This window comes from Pithys albifrons, chromosome 3 (genome assembly GCF_047495875.1).
Source record: "Pithys albifrons albifrons isolate INPA30051 chromosome 3, PitAlb_v1, whole genome shotgun sequence".
Classification (NCBI taxonomy): Eukaryota; Metazoa; Chordata; class Aves; order Passeriformes; family Thamnophilidae; genus Pithys; species Pithys albifrons.
Window position 1 is genome coordinate 100,379,768 of NC_092460.1, and position 21,363 is coordinate 100,401,130.

General features: G+C 59.4%; 1 protein-coding gene across 1 annotated transcript in view; it reads right to left on the bottom strand.

The window, feature by feature from the left end:
• SHANK3 (SH3 and multiple ankyrin repeat domains 3) overlaps positions 1-21,363 on the bottom strand; it is a 269,795-nt gene that overhangs the window by 143,624 nt on the left and 104,808 nt on the right. The window contains exon 11 of the mRNA XM_071550093.1: positions 8,805-9,141. Coding sequence (XP_071406194.1) covers positions 8,805-9,141 — 337 coding nt within the window. The remainder of the gene's footprint in view (positions 1-8,804; positions 9,142-21,363) is intronic.

Below are 21,363 nucleotides of genomic sequence, written 5' to 3' on the forward strand. Positions count from 1 at the left end.
GGGGGATGTTCCCTCTGATCCCGTGGCTTCCTCTGTGCCCCTCTGACGGCAGCTTAGGGGATTAGGGATAACAGAGATTGGATTGATCAGGGATCTGCACCAGGATCTGGGCACTGACTGCCCACAGAGCTCTTGGGCTGCCTTCAAGACAATTTATTTTCATAAAGAGGTGCAGAGACAGCCCCAGAAGCTCTTTTAGCACTTTGATTCCAAGTGTCTGAACATGTGAAGGCAGAGGTGACACTCCAGGAATGAGCAGGAAGTGATAAATGTTGGGCATTTCTTAGGAAGAAAGTGAGAAGGAGCAGCACTGAGTGAGGCCAAGCTGTGCCAGGAGGCAGGACCTCATGGAAGGGGGGGACACACGGAGCCCAGAGATCCCTCTTAACCCAGGACAGTCACACTGTCATGGATTCACAGCACAGTTGGGGCTGGAAGTTTAAAGCCCACCCAGTGCCACCCCTGCCATGGGCAGGGACACCTCCCACTGTCCCAGGGTGCTCCAAGCCCCATCCAACCTGGCCTGGGACTCTCCCAGGGATCCAGGGGCATTGAGTCCACACACCCTACAGAAACTGGAGCCCAGGAGTGGCCAGAGGAAAAGAAAGAGCAGAAACCAACAGCCAAACACACCTGGAGCCCTGAGGATGAGAGGAAATGCCCCGTGGAGAGAAGCAGGTACTGATTCTCCAAACACACTGGACAAAAGGACAAAATCCCAGGAATTGCTGGGAATTGCTGGGGCTCCTTTGCTTAATCACAAAGAGGAAAAGCTTCCTATGGATGAAACCAGAAAGACCAATGTGCTGAAATCGGGGATCAGCAGTGACATTTCAGAGGCAGAGAGGCGAGATCCTACCTGGAAGCCACAAGAAGGAATTAATTAGGGATATTTGGATGTGCCTGACTACACACCTGGAAGGGAGGCTGAGAGGAGATTAAAGCAATCAAAGAGTGGCCAAGGTCGTCTCTGAAGGCTCATGTTGTGTGTCCAAAAGAGTGGAAAATAGCAAATGGTCAGAAAGGGGGAAAGAGAAAAGCTACAGATATGGCAGCACTTCAATTCTTTGGGAAAAAACTGGAGCAAACACAAGGCAAGGTGTTTGTGCTGGGCTGGCACAGGCAGGGGGTTTGTCACGGATGGCAGTGCCCACCCCTCACCTCAGTCTTGGCACTTCTGAAAGCTCAGCCCCTCTGGCTGGGCACTCCAAACCTCCCTGGGCAGCCCCTGCCAGGGCCTGACCACCCTTGCCAGCACCAAATCCCTCCTCCTGTGCCCCCTGCCCTGGCCCAGCCTGAGGCCGTGCCCTCTCCTCCTGTCCCTGTGCCCTGGGGCACAGCCCGACCCCCTGTCCCGGCTCCCCCCTCCTGGCAGGGATTGCAGAGCCAGAAGGTGCCCCCTGAGCCTCCTTTGCTCCAGGCTCAGCCCCCCCAGCTCCCTCAGCCCCTCCTGCTGCTCCAGCCCCTTCCCAGCTCCGCTCCCTGCCCTGCACACGCTCCAGCCCCTCCGTGGCTCTGCTGCCTGAGGGGCCCAGACCTGCCCCAGCACTCCAGGAGGGGCATTCCCAGGTCCCAGCTCAGGGCATTGCTGTGCCCACGTGGTGCCCGGGGCAGCAGGAGTGGGGCAGCAGAGCTGGGCTGTGTTCTGGGCTGTGTTTGGTGACTGCTCTGGCCCCCTCCCCGCTGGGTGTGTGTGATGTCTGACTCACACCCCACGTGTGAGAACCATCATGGTCTCCCCCCACCAAACCCACTACACAACCACGTGTTTCCCATCCCAGTCCGTGTGTGTTGATGATTCCTGCGTAGTTTTAACTCTGTCAGTTCAGCAGGACCCACACAAGCCCCAGGGCTGTTCTCTGCAGCCCCTCTGGAGTTCCTGTGTTTTTACAGGGATCTTTACAATCCCTCCATCTCTTGGTGAAGGAGGTGCTGGGCCAGCTCAGCCCCTCACACACCTCTGGTGACCCCACCCTTGGGTGGGGGGTGTTGGAGCAGGGAATCCTCCTCCTGCCCTGTGTTTGGGTGGTCTGGGGGTAGCAGAGGGGCTGGTGAGGCCCCACCTCAAATCCTGGGAGTTGGAACTGGGTGGGCTTTAAGGTCCCTCCTAACCCAGAGCTTCCTGTGGTTCCACAATTCCATCCTAAAGAACTGGGGACAGAGATGGGATGGAGCATCAAGGAAGGCCAAAACTGAGAGAAGAGACAGGCAGTGCTGACACAGAGACACGAGGGGGTCACTTCTCCAGACATCAGCGTGGATTTGGAAAGGAAAAGGTGGCCCTGGGAGCTGCAAGGGCAGTTCTGCCAGTACAAGCCCCTGGGGAGGCTCCTCCTGGAATGCTGGGGCAGGTCTGGGCCCCTCAGGCAGCAGAGCCACGGAGGGGCTGGAGCGTGTGCAGGGCAGGGAGCGGAGCTGGAAAGGGGCTGGAGCAGCAGGAGGGGCTGAGGGAGCTGGGGGGGCTGAGCCTGGAGCAAAGGAGGCTCAGGGGGCACCTTCTGGCTCTGCAATCCCTGCCAGGAGGGGGGAGCCAGGACAGGGGGTCGGGCTGTGCCCCAGGGCACAGGGACAGGAGGAGAGGGCACGGCCTCAGGCTGGGCCAGGGCAGGGGCAGGGGGCACAGGAGGAGGAATTTGGTGCTGGCAAGGGTGGTCAGGCCCTGGCAGGGGCTGCCCAGGGAGGGTTGGAGTGCCCAGCCCTGGAGGTGCCCAAGGCAGGACTGGCCGTGGCACTGAGTGCTCTGGGCTGGGGGCCAAGGTGGGCATCGGGCACAGGGTGGGCTCCATGGGCTGGGAGGGATTTGCCAAGGTGGGCACTGAGCACAGGGTGGGTTCCATGGGCTGGCAGGGCTTTGCCAGGGTGGGCATCGGGCACAGGGTGGGCTCCATGGGCTGGCAGGGCTTTGCCAAGGTGGGCATTGGGCACAGGGTGGGCTCCATGGGCTGGCAGGGCTTTGCCAAGGTGGGCATCGGGCACAGGGTGGGTTCCATGGGCTGGCAGGGCTGTGCCAAGGTGGGCATCGGGCACAGGGTGGGCTCCAGGGGCTGGCAGGGCTTTTCCAAGGTGGGCATAGGGCACAGGGTGGGCTCCATGGGCTGGGAGGGCTTTTCCAAGGTGGGCATTGGGCACAGGGTGGGCTCCAGGGGCTGGGAGGGCTTTTCCAAGGTGGGCATTGGGCACAGGGTGGGCTCCATGGGCTGGCAGGGCTTTTCCAAGGTGGGCATTGGGCACAGGGTGGGCTCCAGGGGCTGGGAGGGCTGTGCCAAGGTGGGCATTGGGCACAGGGTGGGCTCCAGGGGCTGGCAGGGCTTTTCCAAGGTGGGCATTGGGCACAGGGTGGGCTCCAGGGGCTGGGAGGGCTGTGCCAAGGTGGGCATTGGGCACAGGGTGGGCTCCAGGGGCTGGCAGGGCTGTGCCAGCCTCAGGGATGCTGGGATGGGGTGAAGGGGAGGGACAGCAGAGCAAACGTGGTGTAACAACTACAGGGAACAACATTCAGAGCAGACATTAGAAAAGTTCCCAGTGGTGGGACAGGGAGAGGCAGGAGAAAGGAAAACACCAGGAATGTCCATCACTGAGGCTTCCCAAGAACAGGATGAGCACAGACAGAGGTCTCTGGGTTAGACCCTTCCTGGGCTGCCCTGGAGCCCTGAGGACACATCACACAACTGGGGGGTTCAGAGCCAACTGTGCCAACAACACCCACCCCGAGGGCCCTCCCAGGACCAGGTTATGGCACAAAGGAGACAAACACCAAATGGCCTTTGGGGACACACCATGCAAGGCTCATCCAAGGATTTCTGGGCCAGGTTGGACAAGGCTTGGAGCAACCTGGTCTAACAGGAGGTGTCCCTGCCCATGGCAGGGGGTGGCACTGGATGGGCTTTAAGGGCCATTCCCACCCCAAAGACTCCATCATTCTATGGATTATCACCCAAGTCCTTTGCTCCTCAGGCCATCATGGCACAAGGTGCTTCCAAACATCATTTCTGGAAAAAATGACACCCTGATGCTAAACCAGTTTACATTTAAATTCTCTTTGCCATCCTGAATATATTTGCAAAACAATCAGAATTTTGCTGCGAGTTTTCGCCCCCAGAATCAGGAATTGGGGCAACGCTGCAGATGCCAAATTTTCTGGATATTTTCTCTAACAAAAACCTGACCCAGAACCAATTTCTCTGCAAGACTCTCCAAGGAAGATGTGAGAGGACTCTGCATGTTTATGGATGATGCCCTGTCACTCAGCACAAAGTGAAGGCTTTTTTGTTTGGCAACGAAACATCCCTGGGAAGTGCAAAGTGGGCTGAGCTGGGGATCTCTGCACTGCTCTGCCAGCCCTGCAGTGAATAAAAGCTCTGTCAAAGCACCACAGACACGCTGGGCACCGACTGGCAGAGCAATAAGGCCAATCACAAGTGAAAGGAATACTCTGAGTCAAACAAAAGCCCACTATTAATTAGCTGCTCTAAGCACTTGTTAGCACGGAACTCTGTGGGAGCAGTTTCTGCACACACAGCGGTGGAACCACGGGATCCCTGAGGGTGGAAGAGACTCCCTGGGCCATCCAGCCCCCCCTGTGCCCGATGCCCACCTTGTCACCCAGCCCAGAGCACTGAGTGCCACGGCCAGTTCTGCCTTGGACACCAGTTTTGGGTCTCACATGATTAGAAAGGCATTGAGGGGCTGGAGCGTGTGCAGGGCAGGGAGCAGAGCTGGGAAGGGGCTGGAGCAGCAGGAGGGGCTGAGGGAGCTGGGGGGGCTGAGCCTGGAGCAAAGGAGGCTCAGGGGGCACCTTCTGGCTCTGCAATCCCTGCCAGGAGGGGGGAGCCGGGACAGGGGGTCGGGCTGTGCCCCAGGGCACAGGGACAGGAGGAGAGGGCACGGCCTCAGGCTGGGCCAGGGCAGGGGCAGGGGGCAGAGGAGGAGGAATTTGGTGCTGGCAAGGGTGGTCAGGCCCTGGCAGGGGCTGCCCAGGGAGGGTTGGAGTGCCCAGCCCTGGAGGTGGCACTTGGGGACGTGTGGCAGTGCTGGGCTGACAGTGGGACCTGATGGTGTCCAAGGTCCCCTCCAGCCTCAGTGACTCATTCCCTGCACACTCAGGTTTCACACACGGGACCTTCACCTCCCCCAGACTCTGCAATGAATCCCACGATCCTCCAATCCCTGCAATCATACACAGGTGCCTGAAAATAATGCAGCAAAATGCCCTTCTATAGGTATATTGGATAAAATGAGCTCATGGCAGAGCCCAAATCCCTGGCATGGCCCTGCCCAGCCATGTTCCTGCCCTCCCCTTGCCAGGACTGGGCACAGCTCCTCTTCCCTCCTTCCTGGCCACCAGCTGCTCCGGGTTATTTTGGGAATACTTCCTAACCCTTATCAATTATAAAAGCCACCAGGATCTTTTACCCACACCAACCTCCTCATGCCTTTATAATCTCACTCTGCATGGCTCCAGCAACATCCCAAATTCCTGAAATAACCAAGCCTGGGAAAGCCCCACTGTGTCAGACTGGGCTTGTGTGGCTTCCCAGTCATTCCTTGGCATTCTCTTTCCCCTCATGCCACAGAACAGGCAGAGGTTCCCCATTCCCCCCATCAGCCACTTGGGATTTTCAATATTCTTCCCATATTTCCTCCTGCTCATCTCGTTTCTAAGGTAACAATCCTGCTCTTCTACATCTCTCTTCAAAGCAGAGGCTTTTTCATTCCTCATCCCTGATGGTTTTCAGGAAACCCTTCACCTCCCCTGTCCTTGCCATGGGCAGCACTCGGAGGTGCCACCCCTGACTCTGAGCAAGGCTGTTCTCCAGCCCCTCATCCATCATTAGCTCCTCCAACAACACTGTTTTCTTCTGGAGTTGCACATGGAGCAGATGCCTCCTTTGAGCTGTCTGGAAACCATCCTGCAACTTTTCCTGAGTTAAACTATTAATTAGGAATCCTGGCAGGTACTTGACTAGTTCCATTTTTTCCCCTGGAGCAGCTATTTTACATTTAGTTACATTATTTTTCATTCATTGATGTGTTTCTTTTTCCCCAAATTCCCTGTTCATGTCAGACCCCCCTGCAGAGCTGCCCCAGCCCTGGGAACAACAGCAGGAGCTGCTGGAGCTGCTGGAGGAGCCCAGAGGAGGCCCCGGAGCTGCTCCAGGGCTGGATCCCTCTGCTCTGGAGCCAGGCTGGGAGAGCTGGGGGGTCACCTGGAGAAGAGAAGGGTCCAGGGACAGCTGAGAGCCCCTGGCAGGGCCTGAAGGGGCTCCAGGAGAGCTGGGGAGGGACTGGGGACAAGGGATGGAGGGCCAGGACACAGGGAATGGCTTCCCAGTGCCAGAGGGCAGGGATAGGTGGGATATTGGGAAGGGATTGGTGGCTGGGAGGGTGGGCAGGATGGATTTCCTAGAGAAGCTGTGGCTGCCCCTGGATCCATCCCTGGGAGTGTCCCATGCCAGGCTGGACAGGGCTTGGAGCACCCTGGGCTATGGGAGGTGTCCCTGCCCATGGCAGGGGTGACACTGGGTGGGCTTTAAGGTCCCTCCCAACCCAAACCACTCTGGGATTCCATGATTGTGACAGAGGACTCCAAATTCAAAGCCTGACCCCACAATCACCAAAAGGAACCTCCTGCTCTCCCACAGCCCCACAACACAAGTGGCACAGAGCCCTTGTGCCAGGATGGGTGCCCATGCCCAGCTCCCACCCGAAGCTGTGAGCAGCAGCAGGGCCAACATTCCCACTGGAGTGGCCAGTAAGTGATGGGCAGGCACAGGATAACACAAGGTCCAGGTCACTGCCACACCTCCAGACCACCAGCACCACAAGGACACCTTCCAGCACCCCAAGGACACCTTCCAGCACCCCAAGGACACCTTCCAACACCACAGGGACACCTTCCAGCACCCCAAGGACACCTTCCAGTACCACAAGGACACCTTCCAACACCACAGGGACACCTTCCAGCACCACAAGGACACCTTCCAGCACCACAAGGGCACCTTCCAACACCACAGGGACACCTTCCAGCACCACAAGGACACCTTCCAGCACCACAAAGACACCTTCCAGTACCACAGGGACACCTTCCAGCACCACAAGGACACCTTCCAGCACCACAAGGACACCTTCCAACACCACAAGGGCACCTTCCAGCACCACAAGGACACCTTCCAGCACCACAGGGACACCTTCCAACACCACCCAGACGGGACAAGGGCAGCCATGGGCACTGCCAGGCTGATGGGTTTGGCTGAGCCACCCCAAGGGCACTGGATCTGTAGGTGGAACATCAGCAACCACAATAACCACGACAGCCACAACAACCACGACAGCCACAGGTGGGTGGGGACATGCTGGGTGGTGCCTTCTCTGCAATGTGCCACCTCCAAGGATTAGTTTTCAAGACGCATATTCATTGTCATGGCAACGCCAGCGCGACCGTGGGCTCCGCGCCCTCCCCGGAGCCACGGGCACACCGGGGGGCTGGCATGGCTGGGGGGACCCCCAGTGCCTGCTGTGGGTCTGGGAGCTTCATTGGGCTCTGCCAGCCTTCCTGCTTCCCACCCGGGATGCTGTGGTGCCCCATCCCGTGGTGCCCCATCCTGTGGTGCTCCATCCTGTGGTGCCCCATCCTGTGGCACCCCATCCCGCGGTGCCCCATCCCGTGGTGCCCCATCACACACAGGTGTGGAAGCACATGCTGACCATGGCACAGGACACCCTCGCTCTTGCTCTTGGCCAGCCCTGCTCCTCACAGGAGCTTCACCACGATCCATTGCCCTTCCTGCTTCCCACTTGGGATCCTGTGGTGCCCCATCCTGTGGCACCCCATCCCGTGGTGCCCCATCCCGTGGTGCCCCATCCTGTGGTGCCCCATCCCGTGGTGCCCCATCCTGTGGTGCTCCATCCCATGATGCCCCATCCCGTGGTGCCCCATCCTGTGGTGCCCCATCCCGTGGTGCCCCATCCTGTGGTGCCCCATCCTGTGGCACCCCATCCTGTGGTGCCCCATCACATACAGGTGTGGAAGCACAGGACACCCTCGCTGACCATGGCACAGGACACCCTCGCTCTTGCTCTTGGCCAGCCCTGCTCCTCACAGGAGCTTCACCACGATCCATTGCCCTTCCTGCTTCCCACTTGGGATCCTGTGGTGCCCCATCCCGTGGTGCCCCATCCCATACAGGTGTAGGAGCACATGCTGACCATGGCACAGGACACCTTTGCTCTGGCTCTTGGCCAGCCCTGCTCCTCACAGGAGCTTCACTGGGCTCCACCAGCCTTCCCACTCCATACATGGGATCCCATGGTCCCCAATCCCATGTAGGTGTGAGGACATGTGCCAGTCATGGCACACCCTCCCTCTGGCTCTTGGCCAGTCCTGCTCCTCACAGGAGCTTCCCTGGGCTCCACCACCCTTCCTGCTCCCCATCCAGGATCCTGTGGTGCCCCATCCCATACAGGTGTGACGTCATACATTGGCCATGGCACAGGACACCCTCGCTCTGCTCCCCCTCAGCCAATCCTGCTCCTCACAGGAGCTTCATCAGGCTCCGCTGGCCTTCCCATTTCCCACTTGGCATCCCATGGTCCCCAATCCCTACAGGTGTGAGGACACTTGCCATCCATGGCACACCCTCATTCAGGCTCCTGGCCAGCCCTGCTCCTCACAGGAGCTTCACCAGGCTCCACCAGGTTTCCCACTTCCCTCTTGGCATCCCATGGTGTCCAACCCCACAGAGATGTGACCTCCCACACCAGCCATGCCACAGGACACCCTCTCACCGCTCCCGCCGTGCCCATACCTGGCCTTGCCGCGGCTGCTCCTCCGGAGCGTGGGCAGATCCGCCTCCTTCTCCTCCTGCACGCGCTGCAGGGACGGGGAGCGGCTGTGGGCGCTGCGGGCACTGCCCGAGCTGGCCAGGCTGCCATCCCCTGCCACCAGCCCCGCCGCCTCCTGCATCTGCACCAGCAGCTGGGGCGGGAGGCTGCGCAGCGACGGCACCGGCGAGTAGGACGCGCGGCTCTCGGCCTTCAGGTTGTTGTCGCTGGCCGAGCGCTGGAGCAGCCGCGGGGACGCGAGGCCACCACTGCCCAGGACCCGCCGCCGCCTCGTGTAGCTCGGGGTCTCCCGGAAAGGCACTGCGGAGACACGGGGAGAGAGCGTTAGGGAGTGGGGAGAGCGGCTGGGGGTGGGTGGCCGTGCTTGGGGTGGGTGGTTGTGCTTGGGTTGGGTGGCCATGCTTGGGTTGGATGGTGGTGGGTCACAGGGGGATCATGGAGTCAGAGAATGTGTTGAGTTGGGTGGCCATGCTTGGGTTGGGTGGCTGTGCTTGGGGTAGGTGGCTGTGCTTAGGTTGGCTGGCCGTGCTTGGGTTGGGTGGCTGTGCTTGGGTTGGGTGGCTGTGCTTGGGTTGGTTGGTGGTGGTTCATAGGGCGGTCACAGAGTCACAGAATGTGTTGGGTTGGGTGGCTGTGCTCAGGTTGGGTGGCTGTGCTTGGGGTAGGTGGCTGTGCTTGGGTTGGGTGGCCGTGCTTGGGTTGGGTGGCCGTGCTTGGGTTGGGTGGTGGTGGTTCATAGGGCGGTCACAGAGTCACAGAATGTGTTGGGTTGGGTGGCCATGCTTGGGTTGGATGGTGGTGGGTCACAGGGGGGTCACGGAGTCAGAGAATGTGTTGAGTTGGGTGGCCATGCTTGGGTTGGGTGGCTGTGCTTGGGTTGGGAGGCCATGCTTGGGTTGGGTGGCTGTGCTTGGGTTGGGTGGCCATGCTTGGGTTGGGTGGCCGTGCTCGGGTTGGGTGGCCGTGCTTGGGTTGGGTGGCCATGCTTGGGTTGGGTGGCCGTGCTTGGGTTGGGTGGCTATGCTCGGGTTGGGTGGCCATGCTCGGGTTGGGTGGCCGTGCTTGGGTTGGGTGGCCGTGCTTGGGTTGGGTGGCTGTGCTCGGGTTGGGTGGCCGTGCTTGGGTTGGGTGGCCGTGCTTGGGTTTGGTGGCCATGCTCGGGTTGGGTGGCCATGCTTAGGTTGGGTGGCCGTGCTTGGGGTGGGTGGCCGTGTTTGGGTTGGATGTCTGTGCTCGAGTTGGGTGGCCATGCTTGGGTTGGGTGGTGGTGGGTCACAGGGGGGTCACGGAGTCACAGAATGTGTTGGGTTGGGTGGCCATGCTTGGGTTGGGAGGCCATACTCAGGTTGGGAGGCCATGCTTGAGTTGGCTGGCCATGCTTGGGTTGGGTGGCTGTGCTTGGGTTGGGTGGCCATGCTTGGGTTGGGTGGTGGTGGGTCACAGGAGGGTCACAGAATGGCAGAATGTGCTGGGTTGGAAGGGACCCACAAGGGTCATCCAGTTCAACCCTCAGCCCTGCACAGACCCATCCCCAGGAGTCACACCCTGTGCCCCAGAGCATCATCCAAACCCTCCTGGAGCTCTGGCAGCCTCGGGGCTGTGCCCACAGCCCTGGGGAGCCTGGGCAGTGCCCACCACCCTCTGGGGGAAGGACCTTTCCCTGAGATCCAACCTGACCCTGCCCTGGCACAGCTCCAGCCATTCCCTGTGCCCTGACCCTGCCCTGGCACAGCTCCAGCCATTCCCTGTGCCCTGTCCCTGTCCTGGCACAGCTCCAGCCATTCCCTGTGCCCTGTCCCTGCCCTGGCACAGCGCCAGCCATTCCCTGTGCCCTGTCCCTGCCCTGGCACAGCTCCAGCCATTCCCTGTGCCCTGTCCCTGCCCTGGCACAGCTCCAGCCATTCCCTGTGCCCTGATCCTGCCCTGGCACAGCTCCAGCCATTCCCTGTGCCCTGTCCCTGCCCTGGCACAGCTCCAGCCCTTCCCTGTGCCCTGTCCCTGCCCTGGCACAGCTCCAGCCATTCCCTGTGCCCTGATCCTGCCCTGGCACAGCTCCAGCCATTCCCTGGGTGCTGTGCCTGGACCCACAGAGCAGAGATCGGTGCCTGCCCCTCCTCTGCCCTTCCCAAGGAAGCTGGAACTGCAATGAGGTCTCCCCTCTGTGTCCTCTTCTCCAGGTTGGAATGCACATGGAGTTGGTTGGGAGAGGAAGAACTGCCAGGACAGAGGAGGACACAGCTCCATCTGCTCCAGCTCTTCTCCCTGCGGCACCCTGAGAAACCACCCCAGGTAACTGCCCCGGGTTTTCTGCTTTTGGAGGCCTCTCTTGGACTCATGGAATCACAGAACGCTTTGGGTTGGAAGGGACATTAAAGACCATCGTGTTCCACCCCCTGCTGTGCCCTGGGAGCACAAGGGACAAGTGGGCCCAACCATGGACCACCACGCAGGAAGGACTGGGAGGTGGCATCTCAGGAAGCATCAAGGAGCGCTGATGGAGGGGGAGGCAGTGCCAGCACTGACACCCAGGGGCAGCAGGACCCCCAGGATCCCATCCCCAGCCACCACCCGGGTCAGAGCTGGTGACACACGCACAGGACACTGACAGTGGCACTAACCCTGGCCACTGGGTACTCTTCCATTTTGGAGGCACAAGAGCCTTGTCTTGAAGCCTAATCCACAGCTCCAGGAACGTCCCAAAATCAAGATCAGAAAAAGCTACTCCCTGGCCAGACACTCCTCTCATTTTTGGAAGAAATGGATCTCCCTAATCCACCTGAAGGTACAAACTCCTGCCTCTCCCTGCCTGCACCTCTGCTGAGGGACAGAGGGAAACCACCAGCCCTGCAGGGATTTCAAAGCCCTGTGGATGTGGCATGTTGGGACACGGTCAGTGGTGGCCCTGGCAGTGCTGGGGGACAGTTGGACTCGATGGTCTTAGAGGTGTTTTCCAACATCAGTGACTCTGTGAACTCTGAAATGGAACGAGACGTGGTGGCAGCAGAAGAGGCTCCGCTGTGGGGTCAGCAAAGACACATTTTCCTGTGTTTGGTTTAATGAGTCCAATTCCATCCTGAAGTTTAACAGGCTCAAAGTTTGTCTGCTGGGTGTGGGACCACCCAGAGCTGGGCACATCCAGCCCATTCCTGGTGCCCCCACAGTGGCCAAAGCAAGGGACAGGTACATCACACTCAGTCACAGGTGTTCCCACTCCCAGCAGGCTCAGGAATGGTGCAACCCCCTAACAGGGACCTCCCACCCCCTCTGCATTCAACCCAGCCCTTCCAAGGCCACCTCTCCCGGGGCATCCTCCACAGGTGATGCCCAAACGTGCTCCAAGGGCACACGGATGGGCTGCAGAGGATGGAGCAGGACCTGCCCGAGGCCCCCACCCTGTGCCACCCTCAGCTGGACACCCCGAAGGCCCTTCCTGGCTGTGTGGCTGCAATTGGAAGATTTTTCTGAGGAATATTTTTGGTTGGAAGCACCAGAATTTCCGGCTCCCATAAGTCCTGCTGTTGCCACAGCAACATGATGTGTTTGCTCTTTGGTGAGTCCCAACCCTGCATGGGGGGATTTCTGCTGACCTCCTGCCACCCCCAACCTCCTGCCATCCCCTCCTGCCCACAGCACCCACAGCCAGCAGGAAAAGCAGGCCAGAATTCTGGAACCACAGAGCCATCAGTGCTGGAAAACCTCTCTGAGACCATCCAGTCCAGCTGTCACCCAGCACAGCAAAGGTCACCCACTAAACCCAAGTGCCACATCCACACGTGGCCTCCACCAGCAGGGAGGGATGTCCCACCAAGGCTGGACAAGGTTTGCCAAGTCAGATCCATGTGTCACCCAGACATGTGGCAGAGCTCCAGGAGACATTTAATTCTGGACTAAATCACTTGGAGAAAACAACTGTGGAAAAATCAGAGGAGTGAACATGAAATGGATGCCAAGCAAGGGGCTGGAGGAGTGAAAGTTATCAGAAATTGGAAACAGCCCCTGGAAACACAAGGAACTTTCTTGGTGTGGTGGAGTGCCCAGTCCTGGAGGTGCCCAAGGCAGGACTGGCCGTGGCACTGAGTGCTCTGGGCTGGGGGACAAGGTGGGCATCGGGCACAGGGTGGGCTCCAGGGGCTGGGAGGGCTTTGCCAAGGTGGGCATCGAGCACAGGGTGGGCTCCATGGGCTGCAAGGGCTTTGCCAAGGTGGGCATCGAGCACAGGGTGGGCTCCATGGGCTGGCAGGGCTTTGCCAAGGTGGGCATCGAGCACAGGGTGGGCTCCATGGGCTGGGAGGGCTTTGCCAAGGTGGGCATTGGGCGCAGGGTGGGCTCCATGGGCTGGGAGGGCTTTGCCAAGGTGGGCATTGGGCGCAGGGTGGGCTCCATGGGCTGGGAGGGCTGTGCCAAGGTGGGCATCGGGCACAGGGTGGGCTCCATGGGCTCACAGAACTTTGCCAACCTCAGGAATTCTGGGATTCCAAAGTGGCCATGTGGGCACACCCATGATGGGCTCCCAGGGACCGACAGCACCGGGGAATGGAGCAGTTGTGGGGTGGGGGCCTGAGAAACTCTGTGACCTCCCAGTCCCAGTTCCCCAGCCCTGAGCTCAGCACAGCAGAGCCCACCCGAGCCTGCAGGGCCTGCAAGGGCTCCAGGAGAGCTGGGGCGGGACTGGGGCCAACGGATGGAGGGCAAGTGCCTTAACTCAGCCTGTCAGATAAATCCCACCCAGCCACCACCTTCCACCCCCCAGTGCTCCCTCCCTGCAGCAGGGCAGGATCCAGCTGGAAACCACGGGAAACTCAACCTCTGCCTGGGATTCCCACCCAGAGGGAGCACAGGGAGGCTGGAGGAGTAGCCAGGGATGCCCTCCAGGCACCAACCCATTTACCACAACAAGGGCAGGAGGGAACATAAAATGGACAGGAGGAAAAGAGATCCAGGTCACAGGACAGGCTGGAAAGCCAAAGATTCCCAAATATGTAATTCCAGAGGCAGATTAAGAGGACAGAGTCACCACTGCAGTCTCCTCAAACACAGGATGTACCTGCCCTGTCTGTGGCACTGAATTGCCCCCCATGCCCCAAAGCCACAGGAGGGGTGGGATTGGCCCAGCCTGGCTCTCCTGCCAAAGGGGGATCTACAGGCAAGAGACTCCCCAAAAATGAGGGACAAAGCCACTTTCCAGCCCCCTCCCAGCAGCACGGACCTTCAGCTGATACATGTGAGGATTTCAGAGGCTCTCAGGTGTCCCATCCCAAGGATCCAGGTGCCCCCTGGACCAGCAAAGTCCTGGGGAATGTCGGAGCAGAGCCTGAGGTGAGGGACATCTCACCTGCGCTGACTGCAGGGCTGAGCTTTGCCACAGGACTGCCATGTCAGGGCCACTGCGCTGCCAGGGAGGCAACTGGAGCAAGACCAGATGCTCCTTCTCAGAGACTGGAGAGCCAGAAATGACAGGACGTGCCTGGGAAAGCCTCTGAGGAGAAGAGATCCAGGCAGCTTGACAGGGCAGAGAAGCTGCAGGAGCAGAACTGCTCTCGCCCGAGTGACGGAGGATTCGATCCCCAGACACTCCAGAGCTGTTCCAAAGCCCTCATCAAAGCCCAGCCTCACCCCCAGCCAGGCTGGAGGCTCTGCCAGGGCTCTGCCAGGCAGACACAGCCCAGCCCCAGGCCTTTCTGGGCACAAATTGGATGTAATCAGGGAGGTACAAGAATGTTCTTGGCCGAGACATGCAACGCGATGGAGACAGCAGGGGAGGGGAAATCTGCTGGATGTGGCACCAGCGTGGGAGAGAAGGTTGTCTGTGCCACAGCCAGGTGGCAAAGGGACAGGAGAGATGCCCATACTGCATGTGGCCTTTCCTAGGAGAGGCAAGTAAGGGACCCAGCATGGGGTTTGCTCCTGGGGGAGCACCGTGTGCTCCAAGGGACACCTCAGGGACACACCTGGTGCTCTGGGGGAGCCCAGGGTGGGAGCACCAAACCAACCAGAACTCTTTGCTTTAATCCCAGGATCTCTGAGGCTGGCACAGCCCTCCCAGCCCATGGAGCCCACCTTGTGCCTGATGCCCACCTTGGAAAAGCCCTCTCAGCCCATGGAGCCCACCCTGTGCCTGATGCCCACCTTGGCAAAGCCCTCCCAGCCCATGGAGCCCACCCTGTGCCCGATGCCCACCTTGGCACAGCCCTGCCAGCCCATGGAGCCCACCCTGTGCCCGATGCCCACCTTGGCACAGCCCTGCCAGCCCATGCAGCCCACCCTGTGCCCGATGCCCACCTTGGCCCCCAGCCCAGAGCACTCAGTGCCATGGCCAGTCCTGCCTTGGGCACCTCCAGGGCTGGGCACTCCAAACCTCCCTGGGCAGCCCCTGCCAGGCCCTGACCACCCTTTCCAGCACCAAATTCCTCCTCCTGTGCCCCCTGCCCCTGCCCTGGCCCAGCCTGAGGCCGTGCCCTCTCCTCCTGTCCCTGTGCCCTGGGGCACAGCCCGACCCCCTGTCCCGGCTCCCCCCTCCTGGCAGGGATTGCAGAGCCAGAAGGTGCCCCCTGAGCCTCCTTTGCTCCAGGCTCAGCCCCCCCAGCTCCCTCATTTGTCTTACTGGGTCAACCAATGCCTGGCTCTGGGACAGCCAGAGCTCAGCCCCAGCACAGGGACAGAGAAGGTGCCACAATCCCACCTACTCCACACTCTTAAGGCCTCTCCAGCACAGCAAGTGGCTTCATTCAGTCAAAAATTAGGTCACTCTCAGCTCTACAGAGAGTTTGGTCTATCTCTGTTCAGCAGGACACCCATCACTTCCCTCAACCTGCTGGCAGTGCCATTCCCAATGCCCCCCAGGCCCCCAGTGACCTTCTTGGCCACAAGGACACACTGCTCAGAGAAGGCTCCTTGTCCCCAGGCCTCAGAGCAGGGACAGGGAAGCAGGAGGAGACCTGGCATGAGCTCTGAGGAGCTGCTCCCCAGCCAGCAGCTGAAGTGCCAAACCTTGGCATGGAGCCCCTGGTTCCACATTGGCAGTTTGCTCCTGACCCCAGTTTATACTGGGAAGAGCTGGTCTGCTGTGGTGTGGCAGGTGAAGTCCTGCCCAGGAGACTCAGGGGTGGTGGGACGTGCCAGGATGTCCCAAAATGCTGGTTGAGACCCAGGATGCACTTTGGCCACTTCCACCACTCCTCAACCTGCCTGAAACCAGGAACAAGAATAAGAATAATGAGGATAAACCAGCACTCCTCAGCCTGCCTGAAGCCAGGAACAAGAATAATGATGAGGAGGAGGAGGATAAACCACTGAGCCTGAACTCCAGGAGCCAGAAAGAAGCAGGACACATTCCATCCCCTGCCAGATCTCCCGTTCTGAGGGAGGTTTCCTCATTCCATCCCCCAAAAAGCACCATCCCCGGTGGGGAAGGGAGAGCAATAAAGCAAAACAACTTCGCCCTGTTCACACAATCAGCTTTGAAGATTCTTTTCTCCACCTTCTCAGGAGTTTAATCAAAGTCTGTTTACTGCGTTCCTGCAGCAAAACGAACGCGCTCCGTTTCCATGACAGCGCCGCTCCGAGCCGAGCCGTGCCCGCGCCAGCCCCGCTGCCTCCGACCCTCCCACGGGCAGCTCTGCCCTCCAGGAGGGACCCACGGGGGGCTGGTGCCCTGGCACGGGGGCACTGGGTGCCACTGGGAGCCACTGAGTGCGACCAGCGCTCCCCAAGCAGCCCCCAGCCCAGGGATGCTCCGCAGGCAACATCCGACCCTCCCAGGGGCAGCTCTGCCCTCCAGGAAGGACCCACGGGGGGCTGGTGCCCTGGCACGGGGGCACTGGGTGCCACTGGGTGCCACTGGGAGCCACTGGGTGCGATCAGCGCTCCCCAAGCAGCCCCCAGCCCCGAGATGCTCCGCAGGCAACATCCGACACTCCCAGGGGCAGCTCTGCCCTCCAGGAGGGACGCACGGGGGGCTGGTGCCCTGGCACTGGGTGCCACTGGGTGCCATTGGGTGCCACTGGGAGCCACTGGGTACCCCCAGCGCTCCCCAAGCAGCCCCCAGCCCAGGGATGCTCCACAGGCAGCATCCGACCCTCCCAGGGGCAGCTCTGCCCTCCAGGAGGGATCCACGGGGGGCCGGTGCCCTGGCACTGGGTGCCACTGGGAGCCACTGGGTGCTACTGGGTGCCACTGGGTGCCACTGGGTGCCACCAGCGCTCCCTGAGCAGCCCCCAGCCCAGGGATGCTCCACAGGCAGCATCCGACCCTCCCAGGGGCAGCTCTGCCCTCCAGGAGGGATTCACGGGGGGCCGGTGCCCTGGCACGGGGGCACTGGGTGCCACTGGGTGCCACTGGGTGCCACTGGGTGCCACCAGCGCTCCCCAAGCAGCTCCCAGTCCAGGGATGCTCCGCAGGCAACATCCGACCCTCCCAGGGGCAGCTCTGCCCTCCAGGAGGGACCCACGGGGGGCCGGTGCACTGGCACGGGGGCACTGGGTGCCACTGGGAGCCACTGGGTGCCCCCAGCCCCGGGATGCTCCGCGGGCACCTGGATTGGCACCGCAGCCCGACGAGCCCCAGCGCAATCAGCGCTGTTTGGATTCGCTGCTTCCACGCTGAATATTCATGGCAAGAGCAGAGCACGAGGAGTGCAAATGTCTGCGCAGTCCCGAGCTGAGCGGCCACATTTCCATTTTAATAGTGGAAAATTACACAGCAAAGCAGCGAAAGCTCAAAGCACCTCCCGAAACTGGAGAAGGGACTCGGAGTTTACCGAAGTGGAACAGGCACAGGGAGTATCCCGAACTGGAGCAGACACAGGGCATGGCCAAACTGGAAAGGGCACAGGGAATATCCTGAACTGGAGCAGACACAGGGCATTGCCAAACTGGAAAGGGCACAGGGAATGTCCTGAACTGGAGGAGGCACAGGGCATTTCCCAACTGGAAAGGGCACAGGGAATATCCCACACTGGAGGAGACACAGGGCATTGCCAATGTGGAAAGGGCACAGGGAATATCCCAAAGTGGAAGAGACAGAGGGCATTGCCAAACTGGAAAGGGCACAGGGAATATCCTGAACTGGAGGAGGCACAGGGCATTTCCCAACTGGAAAGGGCACAGGGAATATCCTGAACTGGAGCAGACACAGGGCATTGCCAATGTGGAAAGGGCACAGGGAATATCCCCAACTGGAGGAGGCACAGGGCATTGCCAAACTGGAAAGGGCACATGGAGTATCCCAAACTGGAGGAGACAGATGGATTTCCAAACTGGAAAGGGCATAGGGAATATCCCGAACTGGAGCAGACACAGGGCGTTTCCACACATGGAATATTCCCAAACTGGAGGAGACACAGGGCATTTCCAAACTGGAAAGGGCACAGGGAATATCCTGAACTGGAGCAGACACAGGGCATGGCCAAACTGGAAAGGGCACAGGGAATGTCTTGAACTGGAGCAGACACATGGATTTCCAAACTGGAAAGAGCACAGGGAATATCCCCAACTGGAGCAGACAGATGGCATTTCCAAACTGGAAAGGGCACATGGCATTTCCCAAAGTGGAGAAGATGCAGCATCTCCCAAACTGGAGGAGGCACAGATCAGCTCCCAGACTGCAGAGGACACACAGCATGTCCTCACACGTGCCAGATTATGCCCAGGATTCTCTCCCATCCAACAGGCACTCCAAGACCTCTTCCAGGTACTTTTTTCCAGGAATGAAAGCCGAAGGGAATGGACAGGCTGAGGGGGCAGCCCAGCCCCTGCACTGCTGCCCCTCCCCACTCCCTGCCCTGGCCCTGCTCGGTGCCAGCCCCTCCCAGCTGCACCCAGAGCTCTCTCTGCACTTGGGAAGCTGCAGCTGAACTGCTGCAAGTGCATGTTAATTAAACTTGCAGCTTCTCCTCTCCAAGCAATTCCCAGACGTGGCACTGGGAGAGGAGGTTTCAGCTCCTCCCTCCAGAGAAAATCCACCAGCCTGAAGCAGCTCAAACTTTTCCCTGCAAGACTTTGGGGCATTTTTCATTCTTCTGTTTCACCTTGTTACACTCAGCACATGGAGGGTCCTGCCTGGACTCTGAGGATCAATCCCTGGAGGAAATCCTGGCACTGCCAGACCTGTGGCTGGTGCCACCCAATCCCATTAGCAAGGATGATGCAGGAAAGCAGAGAAAGCTGAGGAGTGTTTCTGCTCTGTCCTGGAAGATAATTCCCATCCACAGTTCTGTACTGGCAAAGAAGTGCAGTGAAGACCAAAGTGGAGCTTCAGAACTTCCCCCAGTCCTGGGCCCAGCAGCTCCTTCAGTTCTGGACACCCCCAGCAGAACAGCCAAAGCTTCTGCAGCAAAGCTCAGAAGAACTTCCACCACAGCTCAGCGAGTCCCTGGATTTGTACCAGCCCTCCAAAAGCTCCAGAGGGTGGGAGGCACTTTGGGAAGGGCAGTGGGAGGATCCCAACAGCTGCAGAGCTGAGTCCACATCGTGTCAGAGAGTCACAGAATCCCAGGATGGTTTGGGTGGGAAGGGACCGTAAAGTCCATCCAGTGCCACCCCTGCCATGGGCAGGGACACCTCCCATAGCCCAGGGTGCTCCAGCCTGGCCTTGGACACTTCCAGGGATCCAGGGGCAGCCACAGCTTCTCTGGGAACCTGTGCCAGGGTTATTCCAAACGAAGCAGGAAGAGGCTCCTGTGTCACCCACCACAAGGTCAAAGCAGAGGCAGCTGCTGATCAGCTGAAACAAAGACTTGAAAACTTGCAGGCCAAGAAAACTTCCCAAGGAGATGGACCATGACAATTATGGAGCATCTGGCACAGGATCCAACTGACAGGATTCCAGTGAGCAATTAACACACTGCCCAAGCTTTAATTAAAGCAGGTGACGTGGTGCACACCCGACCTTCCTGACTGGAGTGACACATTTCACTGGCAACTGTTGATGTGGAGTTGAGACTTGAACACCAACAGGGCAAGCAAATGGACACAGAAGCATCTCAGGGAGGTCCAGACACCACCCCATTTCCACTGTCCACCCTGACTGGCTCCTGGTGCTCCTGTTCCCTTTTCCCACTGGCAGTTGCAGGGGGGGTGTGGGAACTGGACACCCCACTTGGGATCACCTTGGAGTGAGCTCTCCTTGTGCAGCTCCTGCACCACCACCCAAGGCTGACAGAAAAGGAGACCCAGGGATCCCTCCAAGGCATCAGGGAACAGAGAAAGGCTCCAAACCCTCCTGGAATGGTGGGAGACAAGGCTCTGCTCCAGAGCTGGAGCTGCACTGACCACCAGGGACCAGGAGGTGCCACAGGGGGTGTGTGGGGGCACTGCCAACCCCTCAGGATCCAACCTCCCAAGTCCAGCCAAGACACCAGAGCGCAGCCCTCGCCATCCATGGCATCCTCTGTCTGCAGGTCTGTGGAACTTGAGGATATGGAAGAAATGATGGAACAGCCCAACACCACAGATCTCCACAAACACTGTAAGAATGTCCTTCATCCCTGGATTTCCAGCCTTCCACTCTGACCTTCTTTGGCCCAGTGCTGGTGACTGTGATGGGCAAGCAGTGCTTGGACTCTGGGATGGAAACCTGGGGACTGGGAACCCAGCAGAGCCACACGAGGAGTCCTTCAGACCAGTGGGCTTTTAACAGCCATCATTGACCACCCAGTGCCCACACTGGGCACCTGACTCCCAACCACGGCCCCTGGCCTGACCCACCACAGACAGAGCCCATTGGGGCCTTTCCTGGGACAGTTTCTGGGCTGTTTCCCCTCCAGGAGGTCCAGCTCTCCCCCTTGGGGTTGGCTCTGCACTGAGAGGCAAAGCACAGCCAGAGGGGTCGGCTCCAGCTCTGCTGAGCCCTCCAGACCCAGATGGAAACATGGATGGAAACCCCTGGAGTCCTGCCAACCACCCTTCCTCCCCCAGCATCACCTGCTGGGGCCTCTGTGGCTCTGACTGGTGGTAGGGCCATCAAACCTCATCTCGAGCAACCCCAGCCTCATGTGGGCAACTCAAGAGGAAGATTTCTCCAGGAGCATCACTTCCAATTTTCCCAAATCCTGCCAGATTCTTGGTTCCAACATCCCTTAATTGTTCTCATAGAACTAACAGAGGGAAGGGCACACCAAGAAATGCCCCTCAGGAACATCATCTCTTCTCCTCCAAATGTCCCTCCTCATTCTCAGCAACATCAGCAGCTCTCCTTCAATGCCCCTCCTCATCCTCCTGAGGAACATCAGCAGCTCTCCTTCAAATGCCCCTCCTCATCTTCAGGAACATCATCTGTTCTCCAAATGCCCCTCCTCATCCTGAGGAACATCAGCTTCAATCCTCCAAATGTCCCTCCTCATCCTCAGCATCATCATCATCTGTTCTCCTCCAAATGCCCCTTCTCATCCTCAGGACCATCATCTGCTCTTCTCCAAATGTCCCTTCTCATCCTCAGGACCATCATCTGCTCTCCTCCAAATGTCCCTCCTCATCCTCAGAACATCAGCAGCTCTCCTTCAATGCCCCTCCTCATCCTCAGCAACAT